The 15,407-nt window shown below is 37.8% G+C and overlaps 3 protein-coding genes across 5 annotated transcripts; 1 reads left to right on the top strand and 2 right to left on the bottom strand.

The window, feature by feature from the left end:
- Window positions 1-788: 788 nt before the first annotated feature.
- On the bottom strand, window positions 789-5,715 carry LOC111799959 (uncharacterized). Of its 2 annotated transcripts, XM_087126328.1 has the most exons (11): window positions 5,106-5,714; window positions 4,028-4,554; window positions 3,831-3,920; window positions 3,491-3,730; window positions 2,853-3,074; window positions 2,459-2,747; window positions 2,071-2,384; window positions 1,873-1,982; window positions 1,654-1,703; window positions 1,449-1,522; window positions 789-1,361 (listed from the first exon to the last, which is right to left on the bottom strand). In XM_087126328.1, the coding sequence occupies exons 1-11, from the start codon at window positions 5,491-5,493 to the stop codon at window positions 1,266-1,268; spliced, it is 2,400 nt and encodes a 799-aa protein (XP_086982454.1). In that variant the 5' UTR covers window positions 5,494-5,714; the 3' UTR covers window positions 789-1,265. The 2 variants fall into 2 exon arrangements, with proteins under 2 accessions (XP_086982454.1, XP_086982455.1); XM_087126329.1 differs by lacking the exon at window positions 3,831-3,920 and having other exon boundaries at window positions 5,106-5,715.
- Window positions 5,716-7,677: 1,962 nt separating this feature from the next.
- LOC111800999 (uncharacterized) lies at window positions 7,678-9,456 on the bottom strand. Its single transcript, XM_023684948.2, has one exon. The coding sequence runs from the start codon at window positions 9,098-9,100 to the stop codon at window positions 8,000-8,002; it is 1,101 nt and encodes a 366-aa protein (XP_023540716.2). The 5' UTR covers window positions 9,101-9,456; the 3' UTR covers window positions 7,678-7,999.
- Window positions 9,457-10,630: 1,174 nt separating this feature from the next.
- Window positions 10,631-15,390, top strand: LOC111800493 (heat stress transcription factor A-5). Of its 2 annotated transcripts, XR_015422204.1 has the most exons (4): window positions 10,631-11,049; window positions 11,750-12,942; window positions 13,768-13,868; window positions 15,343-15,390. XR_015422204.1 is itself a non-coding variant. In XM_023684210.2 (3 exons), the coding sequence occupies exons 1-2, from the start codon at window positions 10,822-10,824 to the stop codon at window positions 12,932-12,934; spliced, it is 1,413 nt and encodes a 470-aa protein (XP_023539978.2). In that variant the 5' UTR covers window positions 10,631-10,821; the 3' UTR covers window positions 12,935-12,942; window positions 13,768-14,132. The 2 variants fall into 2 exon arrangements, 1 of the variants encoding a protein (XP_023539978.2); XM_023684210.2 differs by lacking the exon at window positions 15,343-15,390 and having other exon boundaries at window positions 13,768-14,132.
- Window positions 15,391-15,407: the final 17 nt, after the last annotated feature.

Here is a 15,407-nt window from a genome sequence, read left to right as displayed (position 1 = left end):
ACTAATCAATCAATATCCTGAAAAACTTTGGAATCAATATAGAAGAGGAAGAAGCCCTAGAGCACAGCATTTCAAAACATTTGGTATTTCTCATAGGTGAAATAAAACGATCAAATCATACAATGCCCACACAAAACTCAGCCATCTACCAGTAGTTTCTTGGGTGCCTGCCCTGACCAATAATATCGAATGCCTTAATCCTTACGTCCCGATTAAACCAAAAAAAGAACAAAAATCAGACTTATGTTGCTTCCATCTTCCAAACAAAATGAAAAGGAAACGTGTCGGCCTCACCCTAACCGACCCCGTCCACATCTCAGAGCTAACAACTTGAAAGAACGTAAGAAATGAACTGTCAATTCCAAAAATTGTACCCCACCTAGTCTAAGAAAGAACTAGAATACCAATAAGTTACAATAGATATATTGAATAAAAGTCTCCAAGTAATCTCTACTTAAGCCAATAAATAAACAGTAACAAATATATGGAGCACTACTCCTCTTCAGGGCCTTTCATCAGGACTAGAAAGTATCCAAAAAGCTCAACATTTCTTGCATCAAATAACCACATCCGCTATTTACTTTCATATTAATCATATGTGCCTGTTGCTAACTGTTACCGTAGAGGGTTCCAAGACAACACTGCTACAATACGTATAATACGAAATCCACTTAACCCCCATATTTGATGTCCGTACTCCAAAACAAAAAGGGGAAACAAAACCACCCCACCTTCCACTATTCGGGACGTGTTCTCAAGAGAAAACATACATAAATGCAACTTATGAATATGCACAATCAGGCACGTCTTTCTTCATTTCTGAATACGTCACGAGTTCCCTTACATGGTCCAATTACAAATATCAAAAACCAGCAAGGTCTTAACAACTTAACCAGTATGTTACGTCATTCGATCATATACTCTAGAAATAAAGTTTAGAGGCCGTTAATCTTGATAAATTTTCCTTCCCAGAATGGTAGAGGCAGATAATGCAAAAGCTTCCAAACATTGTCCACATCCTACAGGAGCCTCTTTATCATATCAAGTCTGTTCCATAAACAGATAACTTGTGACCATATTGTTCCACTTCCACTAAACACTCTTCTTAGGGGGGAAAAGAAAAGAGAATGGAATCCTTCATAGGAAGAAAGAAAAGGTCTCCAACTTAGAAAAAGAGGGAGGGGAAATAAAAGGAGAAAAGGAAGAAAAAGGAGAAAACAGAATTATGGATGAAATGGAACAAAAAAGGTGAAATTTGACTCACATCAATAGTATGATCCAGACCCGCCGCCACTACCCATATAACTGCTGCCCCCTGCACTGCGCCCATGGTACATTGATGAGTAAGAGCTGCCACCCACCTAGCAAAAACAAAAGACATCTCCTCAAAATGAGAGAAATCAATAACACAAAATGTATGCACAAAATAATAATAATAATAATCATACATTGCTACCACGTGTCATGTAATCACCACCATAGCTCGACGAGTACATTCCACCAACATCACTACTGAAAGAACCTGAAAAATCAATGGAAAATCATAAGCTTACAACAATGTTATACACTTGTCAACCCCTAGCATCACATGCAACTTCCTCCGTATCCAACAGCCTGCTGGCTGCCACATACACCCCTATTATAAGCCCTGACCTGAGATGGAGCTTCGACCATCATATCCACCAATATTTGATCTTCCAATCCTATCAACCAGATGACATCTGAGTTACTAAAAATATAAAACTAGAAGTCAAAGTACTAGTAAACTGCAATTACATTTTCTCTAGCAGACTATTTATTTGTCCCTTGATATTTGATTTATCATCTATTTCTCTATCTCTGAGTTCCAAGGATGGGGGGAATTTAACAAACCTGCTGTCGTAGGCATCTCCATATTGAGAAGCACCAGCACCATAATCATAGTCCAAACGACTTCTTGATTGACGAACACCAGCATCAGCATAAGCTGGAGGCACATCACTCTAAAATTTGGCCAAAAAAGTTAGTTGGGGCATTGTAATGGGAAATCAAATGCAACAAGTACTAAGAAATGCTAATAATAAATCTTACCAATGAAGAATATGGACGTTTTGATCCAACTAGGGAATCATATTCGCGTGCACGAACATCACGGTAGCTTGGAGGAGGGGGTCTCTCAAACCTTCGACCATAATCATCGTCCACATAAGGTCTCCTAGGCACATCTCTCCTAGGTGGATCTGAGAAGGCAGTTGTACGAGAAGAAGCATATTCCTCTCTGTAAGATGCATTTCGATCAGGTACAACCCTGGAGGAATAATCAATAAGTACCCTGCTTCTGGATGGATGCAGCTCCTCATGTCGACCATACTCCCTTTTAAAACTACTCTTTGAGTAAGAAGCAACTGTACAAATAAACCAAAAATTAACAACTTCAAGTTGAATATAGAATTCATCAGTCATTAAAAATGATGCATACCAGGAGGTCCCCTGTCATAAGACCTTGCTACAGGAGCAATAGGTCTTCCTCGTTCTGGCATTGCAATGACGGGACGTCTATCTCTAACCCCACCAGGCCTCTTTACACTGACAGGTGGGAAATGGCTGCCGACACCTCTTACTCGAACTGGAAGACTTTGTGGAGCTGGTCGCCCCCAAGAACCCCTTAATGCTCGTCCAGTTGCATGCCCAGGCCAATAATCTGCACGACTTGCATGTTTTCCTTTACCCCTTTGCAGTGGTCTGGATAATCTAGCCCTTACTTTAGCCTAATAGGCATGGAAATTGAAGGAAAAAAAACATGAGTTTCAGAACAGAAACCTGAGAAGAACCGTCAAAATTAAATCCCATTAGTTCTTCAAGAAACTACACACCTTGTTGTCCCCTTCACCCAGCTCTGCGTTGTTAATACTTTTTGCACAGAAAACTGCAGCATCATGTGTGTCAAATGTAACAAAACCAAAGTCCTTTCTCTTTGCTGAAGGCATATTTCGGGCAAGCTCAATTTTTTCAATCTCCCCATACTTCTTAAGAAGTCCTCGAACAAATACCTCATCCCATGAGCCAGGGAGACTATCAACAAAAACAGTCTTGACCTGTTTGTGTGACACAATAACAATTGCATATCATTGCATTCTAACAGAAACAGTGTGAAAATGATAGCTACATATCAACTACATACAATGACAAATGAAAAGATGAACCAAAATGAATGAAAGACACACATCCAGCCGACTGAACATGAGGAACACTTGCAGAAAAAAAATTTACAAAATAATAAAACAGGTATTAGACAATAAAATCATATATATTGGAACACAGTACCTAAACAACGTACATACTAAAAAAAAAGAAATGTTCAATACTTCATCAAAAGATAATTTCTGATCTCTACAAGCTTAAAACAGTGTGGGTAGTAACAATAATTTAATTCCAATAGGTTAATTCACCAGAAAAATTAATTACACAGCATTTCAATGGAATAATGTCAAATAGTTATCTCAATGCTAACCTGGGCCATAATTTCATCACCAGGATCTATAAAAGAATCTGCAAAAGACACTTTGGCAGGTCTATCGACTCCAAATACAACATCCCTTTTTTGAAGACGCTTGAAGGCATCCATGGCATCCAAGCGAGATGAAAATTCCAAAAAAGCAAATCCACGATTTAATCCTTCATTATTACTATCTTCTACCAAAGTCAGATCCTCAACATTATCAACTCCATAATGTTTCAACTTCTCCTTCAGCTGGATCCATATATAGGAATATCATAGTGTCAGGAAATTTACAACTCGTGTACAAAAAAAAACTCACTGATCAATAGAATGTGAAAAATCCACGACTTACAACATCCTTTTTCCATGTCTTGCATATGTTACCAAGAAAAAGGGTGTCACTGTCTTGACTTGGAGTCACACCACATTGTTTCCCATTAATCTGGAATTTCATTAATTTAAATAAAATAAGCTGGAGGTGGTATATCCAAGTCTTATCAATTTCATCATCCTAAAAAAAAGAGGAAATGATTAAAAGGCCAAAATTACCACTGGATTCTTTAGCTCTGACACAGCACGTTTTGCCTCTTCAACTGTAGCAAAACGTAAAAATGCAAAACCTTTATTCTTCTTCGTCTGAGGGTTCATCATTAGCCTGACTTCAGTAACTTCACCAACTGCACTGAAAACTTTCTTTAAATCCTCCTCCTTTACATCCTTGTCCAAGCCCCCAACAAACACTTCAAATTCTTTGCGCTTACGCCTCTCCTCTACAACTTCATGATGCTCATCCTCATCGGCATCAACCATGCCAGCATGCTCATGGCCTTCAGCAACTTGCTGATCATCCTCCTCTCCCTCATGATCCTCCTGAACATCCTCAACATCATCTACACCCATAACACCCTCCCCATCGCCCACATTGTCCTCAGGTTCACCCTCTCCATATACCATTTCCTGAACATCCGGTTGTCCAATTTCTTTTTCATCAAACTCCTCCTCAGGTTCTGATTCAGGATCATTGTCTTCAAGATCCAAGCGTTCATCCTTTCCAAATTCTTCATCCTTTACTTCTTCTGAAACGAGATGTACATTGAAGATCTATCCCGGTCAACAACTCACTCAAGAAATACACTGGATACATTAAAAATTAAAACCCAAAGCATAGCTAAACTTGGCATCTAAGTATGTCCAGCTTCTAGACAAGCATACCCACACTCACTATACCAATACAACCTCAGTAATATGAGCTGAGGTAAAGAGGGTAAAAAAAAAAAATTAGATTGTACCCAAGTACGCACTGCTCTAAGACAATCGAGAGCATCACATATCTATCCTCATAAGAAAATTTTACAGAAGAAATCACAGATAAACTAGAACTTTTTTCGTCACGTAATTACATCCATCTATTTCAGGATCTTGAGAAAAAAAAAAAGACACTGAAAAATATAATGCAAAAGGTAAGGTCATTTCTCATGTACGAACTACACTTATCAGTCACGAATTCCACCGTTGAATACCAGACAAATAGAATTAGTATTTACCCATCAATTAAACGCACGTAAAGAAAAGAAAACCAGATTCTTGCCCTAATGGAGACGTCTCGAATTTGGAAGATAATACTTACTTTTAGGAGGAACCAAGGGTTTAGAATCCGATCCGACTTCGTGCGAAGGTTCGACCTCCTCAACGTCTATGGCAACAGGTGGCTTCTCCTCGACAACTACCGGCTTATTCAGAATGACTGGCTCATCTTCGACAACTACCGGCATATTCGGAATGACTGGCTCGTCTTCGACAACAGGGCTTTTTTCCTGCACCGTTACTTCCTCGGGAATCTCATTGGTTTCCACCTCAACCACCGAGACCTCCTCGACCCCCTCGACCTTCACCGTCTCTTCGGCAACCTCCCGTTCCGGCGGCTGTTGTTTCTTATTCGGTGTCCCTCTTGTGACCCTTCCACCTCTCTTCGATCCGGCTGATGCCGCCCCTCTCTTTACCGTCCTTGGAGGCATCTCAACAACTTCAAAGAATTGTCAGAACAATGACACAGATCTGAAACGTTGACGAAGAAACAACCCTAGAAAATCTGAGAGTTGCAAATCAGGTGGTGGAAATACGAAATTTTTTTCGGAAAAACGAGCGATCAGAGAAGAAATTGATATTCGAAAGAAAAAACGAAACCCTAGAAGATGGATAGAAAATTGAGAATATGTAGACCGGTGAAAAATTAGAAACCCTAATAAGGAGGACGTGACTTAAAAGCCAAAAAGGTACTACTCGTCTGTCACTCGGACCATGTGCTTCCCGTGTGGACCTTTTTCTCACCGTCTGATAGCGCGCGTGAAGCGCGTATGATACAATGCGTTACCTTGCTTCTCTCGGATGATATTTGCTTTTTTTTTTTCCGAAGTATTTTCTTTATTTATGAAAAAAAAAAGAAATATATCAATTTTATTTCATAAATTATTAAATTGCCCCTTATTTCAATTAGTCCACATATATTTAAAATATTTTATATTATCCATTAAATAACTAATAATTTATATGTACAAGGAAAAACAATATTGATTCTTTTTTTAATTTATGAATTTTTGCAAATTTTAATATATAAGAATCTTTTCAAATTTTAAATATATATTTTATTCCATATATAATATAAATTAAATATATTTATACTTACGGTGTCAAATATATTAAATATAATTTTTTAAATTAAATATACTGTTCTCTTATATATATATATATATATATATATATATATATATATATATATATATATATATATATATATAATATTAATTTAATATGTTCTTTATCATTTATCGTTTCTATATAATCGTATGTAAGCAAAATATACATTTTTAAATTAAAAATAAATTTAAATTTAATTTGTTCGATTGGATAATTCGGGTTGGGTTTGGGTTAAGTTGATAGTGTTACTCGGGACATCGAGTCTTTTTTGTATACCCTTACTTACCAACTTTATAAATTAACATATAATTTTTTACTCATATTTTGTTAAATTATATAATTCAGCTATTTTCATAATTTAATTAATTAGTGTAAAATTGTGTATTACTTCAATTAATTGCACTTTATTAAATTAATAAATTAGCCCAAAAGCAGTTGTACTAGAATATCCGGTGAATCTATATTGGAATCCACAATAGACTTCAATAATGATATCCTTTTCAAAATTTTAATCATAACAAATTAAAATTAAATATCAATATCTTTGATTTAATTTACACTAATTTAAACATTATTTCAAATTCTGAAAAACTTCCAATCTTAGTAAATTTAAACCATCTGCAACGATTTAAAAAAGATTTTAAACACTACTACAAAGTAAGTCAATCATTTGTCGTACTCTATGTCACAAACGCACTCTTGTTGCAGCGAAACAACGATTGTGTGACACTACAGTTGAACAAGCATGATCGAGACATCCGACATATGCAACATGCCTTGGACAAGCATGAACATGACACTCTGCCCGCTATAGCATATATAAGAAGAAGAAAAAAAGACCGGAGAAGAAAGAATAATTGTTTGACTTTGGCATATGAGGTGACGGGTTTGGCTAAGTAACATAATGAAAAGGTATCGGGCTGCAAACCATAGAATGACAGTGTGACCCTGTGTTAGATCACGGGAGCGGCAAGCAATGCGAAACTGTTTGACTTAGGCATATGAGATGACGGGTTTGGCTAAGTAACATAAGGAAAATGTATCAGGCTGCAAATCATAGAATGACGGTGCGACCCAGGCGAGCAACGAGCAACACGAAACTCTTATTATTAATGGGGCTTTCCAACAAAGAAAATCCAAAGACCAACGTTCAAAAAGAAGGCACTTTCTACCCTCCTAACTTCCTAAAACCACTATGAATCCAATGAATTGGCTCATGAACTGCCTCCCAACAAAAGGGTTTCAAACAGGCTTTCATTCTATCAATGGCCATGAACACAAACGCAGAGAAATCCAAAAGAAACTGTCCTTTTGTTGAATCAAAATGGTCACAATCCATCAACTAAAGCAGCAGAAGCTTCACAATTCAAGATAGACCACTCAGCATCACAAAAGCTTAAAGAAAAAGGCAAATCTATAGCCATTAACAGATTATTTCTCCACATTTTGAAGTTCCCTATTCGCCATGGATGGAGAAAGCTAGAAATTGCAGAAAAATCAGAAGATTCAGAGAGAACAACACAGAGGTAGAAGCTTTATCTTCATGCTAAACTTGCAGAGAACAAACAAACTCAATAATTTACCTCTATATGTGAGAATTTACCTAAGTTTTTATGGCTACATTGATTAGACAATCTAGCTAATCCAGTCAAAGATGAGGAAAAAACAATGTAAAAGAAGAAAAAACTAACTAAGATCATTTGCGACTTACAGAACCTGAAAATCTCTGCAGAATGTCATCATTTGAGATGAATGATGAAAACCCATTTGGAATTGAAGCTAATTTGAGCTCAAGAATGGCGATGGAATGAACAGGGGGCAGCCATTTTAGGACCCTGGAGAAGGAATTCTCTTGATCTTCTTCTTGTTCTCTGAAACTGCCTTGGCAAAAGCCTCCACGATCCGCTGCTGTGAATCCAGAATCATCTCTGTTCGTTTGATCTCCATATCCATTCTCATGGCTTCGATTTCTCTGGCCATTTCCATCTTCATCCGCTCCATTCTTACAAACCCATCTCCCAGAGCTTTAATGGCGGACACCATCTCTGTAACTGGATCTCGTTCCCTTTCCCTTTCCCCTCTCTTCCCCGTCGCCGGCCTCACCGGATTCGACTCCCTCACGACTCTGGTTCCGAAATTAACAGCTGCAGGGTTCATGTTCGTCCCAGAGTTTGGATTTGAGTTAGGGTTAGGGTTCATCTTGTGTTCCGCTTTCGGATAATTTTTCAACCCTGGTTGCGCTATACTCACACCTGTTGGAATTCGAATCCGAAACCCTCCGGCAGCGGCTCCATCTCCGCCATTACCACCGCCACCAGTGTTACTTCCCCCACTGGTAATTCCATTTCCGTACAATTTCCTCACACTCCGAGCCGCAGAAGCCCCAGCGTTCCTAAACTCCTCGTACAGTTCTTGATCATCTTCCTCGTCTTCATCATCCTCCTCCCCACCGGTATCCGACTCATCCGGCTTCGCCGACGGGCCCTTCTCCATAGCATCCATCTGCTTAAAATGAACCCAAGACGATGTAAATCGCGAAAGCGGCATAGACCTGGCCCGCTGAAGCTCAGTCCGGTACCGCTTCCGGAGCTTCTCCATCTTATGACGGCACTGTACGGCGGTCTTCGGCGGCGACGCGTTAGGACATCTATGCGAAACGGAATCAGCAACCTCCTGCCAGTGAGTGGCTTTGAGATTCCCGCGACGGAGAGAATACCACTTGTCTCGATACGAATCGATGAGAGCAATTGTCTCATCGTGAGTCCAGCAGGGAGGCGGAAGACGGCGAGATGACGCCGAGGCTACGGGCTGAGGCGGCGGATTCGATGGAGGAGGCAAAGGGGTAGAAATCGGCAGCGGCTGAAGGGGATTGGAAGGAGGAGATCCGTCGTTCGGCGACGAGGGAGAATCCATAGCAGAAGAAACCATTAACGACGGAGGAAACAACGGTTGAAGGATGAGAGATCTGGGGAAAACCCAGGAGATAAATGAAGGAAGGAAGGAAGGGAGATCTGAGGGAGCGGCGGAGAGAGAGAGAGAGAAGGGGAGGATTTTGATGTGGCCACCGCTAGGGGGGGAGAGCTAGGGTGCGCCGGGGGAGGGGCGTGATAAAGTGCGCGGGGGGCGTAGGGGAGGAAGGGTGACATGGCCGAACGCGATTGGGCGGTGAGCGAAGGGGGATGGTGGAGGTGTGGGAGGGACAGGTAAGCCGCCGCCCCGGGTGGGTGGGGTGGAGCGGTGGATGGCGTTGGCGTTGGCGTGGGGAGTGGGGCTTTTTTTTTTTTTTTTTTTTTTTTTAATTAACGTGGATTGCGATTTTGACTTGCGGAGCAAATTTGAGGATTTTTAGACTTTCAAGGGTAGGTTTATTTATTTTATTTATTTATTATTATTATTATTTATTTATTTATTATCATTATTATTATTTATTTATTTTTATTTTTTTTTAACTTTTTGGTTGTGTTATTTGGGCTCTTTTAGTGGGTTTTTTAGGGGGAAAAAAAATTAAAAATGGATTATTTTATAAATAATTTTAATTTGTTCCATTTTATGTTTCGGTTACTTAATCGACCTGAAATTTGGTCAACCGAACTCAGCTCGTGTACACTCTAATCATTCTACCATTTTGAAGTCACTCCAGATCGAGACCCAGATGGTGGTCTCTCTTAGCGAATTAAAGTGAACGACATTGAAGTGAAGAACGCTCAAAAAACACAGACGAACACGAATGAGACTATTGATTATGTCATAAAACATGTATGTCTGACCATTCTCGATGTTTTTTATTTAGATTGTCCATTTCTTCAATAAGATGGTATCTTTATGCCAACGACCCTTCATTTAGCTCTAAAGATATGTTTACAGAATGAGTCTCGTTTAACGAGTTTTCTCAAAAGTAGTTAATCGTGCATGATTGAGTCGATATAGTTGTGCAACTTAATCTCTAATTAACAACGTAGTGTCATATTAGGGTTAAATCGAGAGGGTTTAAGAATCTTAGATGCAAAATCGAGAGTCCAATGACATCGTTATAATTTACCCTTCTCATTCAATTAGTTGTTGTTTAGGGTAAAAGCACGGGAAAGCTGAAGACAACAAGCACGGTTGAAAATTGTTTAAAACACTCGAGGAACAGTAATAAAACTTGTCAACGTCCACTTAGACAATTATTTGATGAAAAATATACATCATCGGTTAAGAAGTCAACGATTATAATTAGAGATGTTCATTTAATACGCACGGGACCCACCCTAAATCAGATAAGGAATTTTGTTTAATTACGAGAAAGTTAGAAAAATCAAGTATTGAAGGACTCAAATGAAATTAAAATTAAATATAAATTAATAAAATAGAAAAAGACAAATATGGAAGGACTTAAATGAAATAAAAAAAAAAAAAATATATATATATATATATATATATATATATATATTAGAAAATAATTTGTAAAAATAAAAAAAAAATAAAAAGAAAAAAAGAGAGAAGAACGGCAAGAAGCGGGTGGAGCGAAGTCAATCTCGAAGAACCTCACCTGTCGATTACTCACCAAAAGCTCACCTTCCTCTGCGTAATCTTCATCTCTAAATCTCCTTTTTCAGCACCACTCTCGGTGATCGATTCACATCCTGATCCGCCGTTGTTCACCGTTAATGGAGGGAGCTGCTGGCGGCGGAGGCACTGGCGGTGCTGGTCCAGCGCCGTTTCTCATCAAGACCTACGATATGGTCGATGAATCTGCCACCGACAAGATCGTCTCGTGGACTTCTTCGAAGAAGAGCTTTGTGGTATGGAATCCGCCTGAATTCGCTCGCCTTCTTCTTCCTACGTTTTTCAAGCATAACAACTTCTCCAGCTTCATTCGGCAGCTTAATACCTATGTAAGTTACTGGAGATTCCTCTTCCGTTTACTTCTTAGTTTTGATTTTTCGCGTTTCGGTGATTTGATTTTGTTCCTCTTGTTAACTGGCTATGGAGTAGTTCCTTATCGTGTAATCATGACTTCAGTTACTGTTTTCTCTCTCTCTCTCTCTCTCTCTCTCTCTCTCATTTACATAGTATGCATATTCGTTTCAGCAATTCTTAATGTTTCCATATTTATGAGCTTCAATTGCTGTAACTCGTAGGGATTTAACTGTGTCATAAACTAAATTTGGTCTGTTTATGCTAATCTAGTATGCAATCTCCTAGCTTCGAGATTCTTATATCTTCGACTTCTTAGAACTGTTTTCTGAGTGGAATTTTCTACGCTATCTCTCTAGTTGAGCTACCTTCTTGAAAATAATTTTCTCTTCTCCTTGCAATTCCAATTTATTAATACGTGATTCATGAACTCATAAAAGAATCGTCCCTTGGCTGGAAGTAGTTTGAAGGGTTCCTTTATGGTTTGCTTACCGCCGTATGAATCATTTATGTGCTTGTATGATCTTTCCATCTATCATGCTAGAATCTCTTGAATAATTGTTGCTGTACACCTCCTTTTATAAGAAAACTATATCACTCTTTCGTTTTGAAAAATTGAAGTGACTACGGCATTAAAAAGTTGCTTAAACATGCAATTTTTGAACATTTTGTTTGCAGGGGTTTAAGAAGATTGATTCTGAGAGGTGGGAATTTGCAAATGATGATTTCATAAAGGATCAAAAGCATCTGCTGAAAAACATCCACCGTCGAAAACCAATTCATAGTCACAGTACTCCTCCAGGATCTCTTGGAGATCCAGAAAGAGCTGCTTTTGAAGATGAAATAGATAGGCTATCGCGTAAAAAAACTACACTTGAAGCCGATATCTCTAGGTTCAAACAGCAAAAATCGACTGCTAAAACTCAGTTGCAAGATCTAACGGTGAAGGTGGAAAGCATGGAAAAAAGGCAGAAGAATTTATTGGCATTTTTAGAAAAGGCCGTTCAGAACCCTTCTTTCGTTGAGCATCTTGCTCGGAGAGTCGAGTCTATGGACTTTTCAGCGTTTAACAAAAAGAGACGATTGCCTTCAGCTGATCATTCACAGCCAGTCCTTGAAAATAGTTTTTTGGATAACCATAGCAGTTCCAGATCTGGGTCTGGGAATATTTTTCATCAAGATTTCTCACATAAGATGAGATTAGAAACTTCGAGCGTATCGGATATTAACTTACTTTCATGTAGCACTCAGAGTTCAAATGAAGGAGGGGGAAGTTCACAAAGAAACATGTCAAAACTTGACACTAGAGGTGTCCAAGAAAGTCATCATTTTGCAGCTGAAACATTAGATCTTTCAGACACTGGGACATCATTTGTATTGAAGAGGGATTCATCTTTGTCGGGGAAATCGCCTAACGACGAGAGTCCATGTCTGCACTCACTGCAACCAAATGTTAGTTCCAAAGAAGATGGAGAGAGTCACATTTCCTGTCATTTAAATCTCACTCTTGCATCTTCTTCCCTGCGAGTCAACGATGCTGATTATTCGGGTAGAATGCCACAACTGGGTCAGAATCTTCGAAAATCCTCAGGTTCGAAAGTAAATTCAAATGGAAAAGAATCAGACATGAGACTGTTCACTAAAAACATAAATCTCGATGAGGGAACCACTACGCTTTGTCTCAAAGAGACCTCAAGTAACAATCACGGACCTCCAGCCAACCCTGTAAGAGTCAATGATGTTTTCTGGGAACAGTTTCTTACCGAAAGACCGGGTTGTCCCGAAAGTGAAGAGGCAAGTTCTAATTACAGGGAAAATCTATACAAGGAGCCAGACGACGGGAGATCGGGCCTATCACTTTAACCGGAGAGGTAATTCCAAAGCTTTTCTCACAGTTTATTTAGATTTCTCTGTTTCTATCGTTCATTCTAATTTAGACATTCAGTTATACAATAAGTGAATTCTGAAATAGGATTTGCAGTTTCTTTTCATAATCGCTATGTGATTTGTCAAGTTACTCATACGTCGTTACAACGAGTTCTTCCTTGTACATTACAACAGTGTATAATGTTGTTCATTCATGAACGATTAGCTAGTTAAATCTATACCTTATTAAAGATCTTATCTTACCATGAATACTTCATCTGTGCTTGATGGAAATATTGCTAATGAACACACTCATAACTGAATTTATGCTGAGTTGCTTCTCCATTTGGGCATGGAGAGTGCATTGTCTATTGAATAAATTGTCTTTGAGCCTTGTCTTTGTTCATCTACTTTTTAGATATCTGTGAAGTAAAACTCATGAAACTCGTGCAGTATTAAATCTTGAATAGGTGGCTACATGACTCGAGTCCATTTTCTCTAAATCTTTCTCTATTTACATCTACACTCATGTACCATTAGATCAACCTCGGGTAGTTTTTTTTGTCTTTGCTCATTCTAGTTCCGTTTCTTTATCGAATAAAACATACTATTACTTAGTTCATTACGAATCTATTCAACTTGGTGAAGATAGGAGGGCGGTGTTTATTTCTATTATCATGAATATGACTATAGAAATCTATATACTCGAGTTGTTAGGATAAGCAATATGTTAGAATTTGATAGAATTTCAATATGATCAATTACCAATATTGAAAATATTTTATGGATAATTCAATTTTAATTTCTCCTGTGGTTGTGATTGATTACAGCTGCCTGTTTATGAACCAAATGGGAAACAGCCACAAGTTGAAAATGACAGCTGACCCTACCAAAAGAGAAGCAAAATCCAATCCTTGCACCTGTTCTTCCTGTGAGTTATGCTAAGCTTCTATACAAAGTGGATTTTTTAATTTTTTTTTTAAATTATAATTGGGGGAAAAAATGAAGAGACTATGAACTCTTTCTTGTTCTATAGGATATGTGTTTTAAGAGAGAAATATAAAGGATTGCGCCATTGGTTTTGTATGTCTAAAAGTACTTTTTAGAGGGGAATATATTGTATGGATCGAACAAAACGTGGTTTGGATAGATTTCTTTTATAAGAATAAGTTCCAACTGCTCGAGTTTATCTTAATATAGCTACAACAAATGTATATATCAAGATTCTTTTTCGGTTTTAGTTGATGTGAAGTTATATTAAATCTTATAAGCATTTGTATTTGATTTTGGGTATCATCTCGGGTAGGAAGAGTGACACCCGAGTAAAGGAAGGGTACATGAATGAACCAATGCCTCATCATCTGATTGAGAGTGATCTTAAGAATAAGATGACTAACAAAAACTATAATAATCCTACAAACATTGTGCACTTTTCTTTTTGGTCGTTTAAACACAAGAACTTCTAAGTTAAAACATATTTTGTTTGGAACAATCTTATATCGGGTGATTTCTTAAGAATTTTCTTAGGAAACGTGTGGGTCATGACAAAACATATTGAAAGGATTTAAGTTGGTTTGTGGGGATAGTTTTCACTTTTAGAAACGAGAAGTAAGTATGTGACCATGTCGTAAGGACGAACCAAAGCTAGTAGACATGTGACACTCAAGTAAACGAGGGATATATGAATAAAGCGAGATCACATTCAAATGAGAGTGATCCGAATGATAGAATGACTAAAGAAACGGTTTTAAAAAACGAGAATGAAACAAATAATTATTAGAATAATTTCTCTTAAATTTGTTGTTTTTGTAAACATATTTATTATATCCCTAAAAAAAAACATGGTGGAATGGACCTAACCCATTATCCCACACAAACCCAACTTCAAAGGCACGGCAAATTGATTGATTTTGGATAATATATATATATATTATTATTTTTTAAATGTTATTTATATTTATTATATTTAATGGTCGGGTCGGGCTTTTGAATTTATGTCCGAAACCCACCGACAAATTTAGTGGTCAGATTCCGGCCCTTAGTGGATCATCTTATTCCCATTCTATAGTTTCTTTTTCTTTTTTTTAAATATTATATAAATTTTTTACCAAATATTTTAAATAAATTAAGTAAAAAATATAATGGTCCAAGCTCAACCTATATTTACCAATCAGCCAAGTCGTCGTGTTTTAGGCTCGAGTGTATTAGGTTGGTTGAACTCGAGCTCACTTTTAGGGTTTGGTCGGGCATACTTAAAAAAACGAGAACATAAATTTCTAAGTTTAAAAAAAAAAAAAAAAGTGTGCAAAATTGTCTTTGGTGTGAATTATGAGAGTTGACAAAAGGATTACTCCCAACTAAGCTTCAATTTTCATTTAAATTTTGTGTGATTTCATTTATTTCAGGCAAAGCAAAAGCAAAAACATTACTCCATTTGAACATCCAACCAATAAAGAATCTCACATTCAGA

This window comes from Cucurbita pepo, chromosome 8, assembly GCF_057944985.1.
Source record: "Cucurbita pepo subsp. pepo isolate OVF chromosome 8, ASM5794498v1, whole genome shotgun sequence".
NCBI classification, from domain to species: domain Eukaryota; kingdom Viridiplantae; phylum Streptophyta; class Magnoliopsida; order Cucurbitales; family Cucurbitaceae; genus Cucurbita; species Cucurbita pepo.
The sequence above is the reverse complement of the archived record's forward strand: the minus strand, read 5'-3'. Positions and strand labels throughout refer to the sequence as shown.

Coding starts and splice junctions, on each gene's coding strand:
- LOC111800493 (XM_023684210.2), top strand. CDS start 10,822: ATGGAGGGAGCTGCTGGCGGCGGAGGCACTGGCGGTGCTGGTCCAGCG. Junction 11,050..11,749: donor TTCGGCAGCTTAATACCTAT/GTAAGTTACTGG, acceptor TTTTGTTTGCAG/GGGTTTAAGAAGATTGATTC.
- LOC111800999 (XM_023684948.2), bottom strand. CDS start 9,100: ATGGTTTCTTCTGCTATGGATTCTCCCTCGTCGCCGAACGACGGATCT.
- LOC111799959 (XM_087126328.1), bottom strand. CDS start 5,493: ATGCCTCCAAGGACGGTAAAGAGAGGGGCGGCATCAGCCGGATCGAAG. Junction 4,555..5,105: donor ACCCTTGGTTCCTCCTAAAA/GTAAGTATTATC, acceptor ATCTCGTTTCAG/AAGAAGTAAAGGATGAAGAA. Junction 3,731..3,830: donor AGACATGGAAAAAGGATGTT/GTAAGTCGTGGA, acceptor ATATGGATCCAG/CTGAAGGAGAAGTTGAAACA.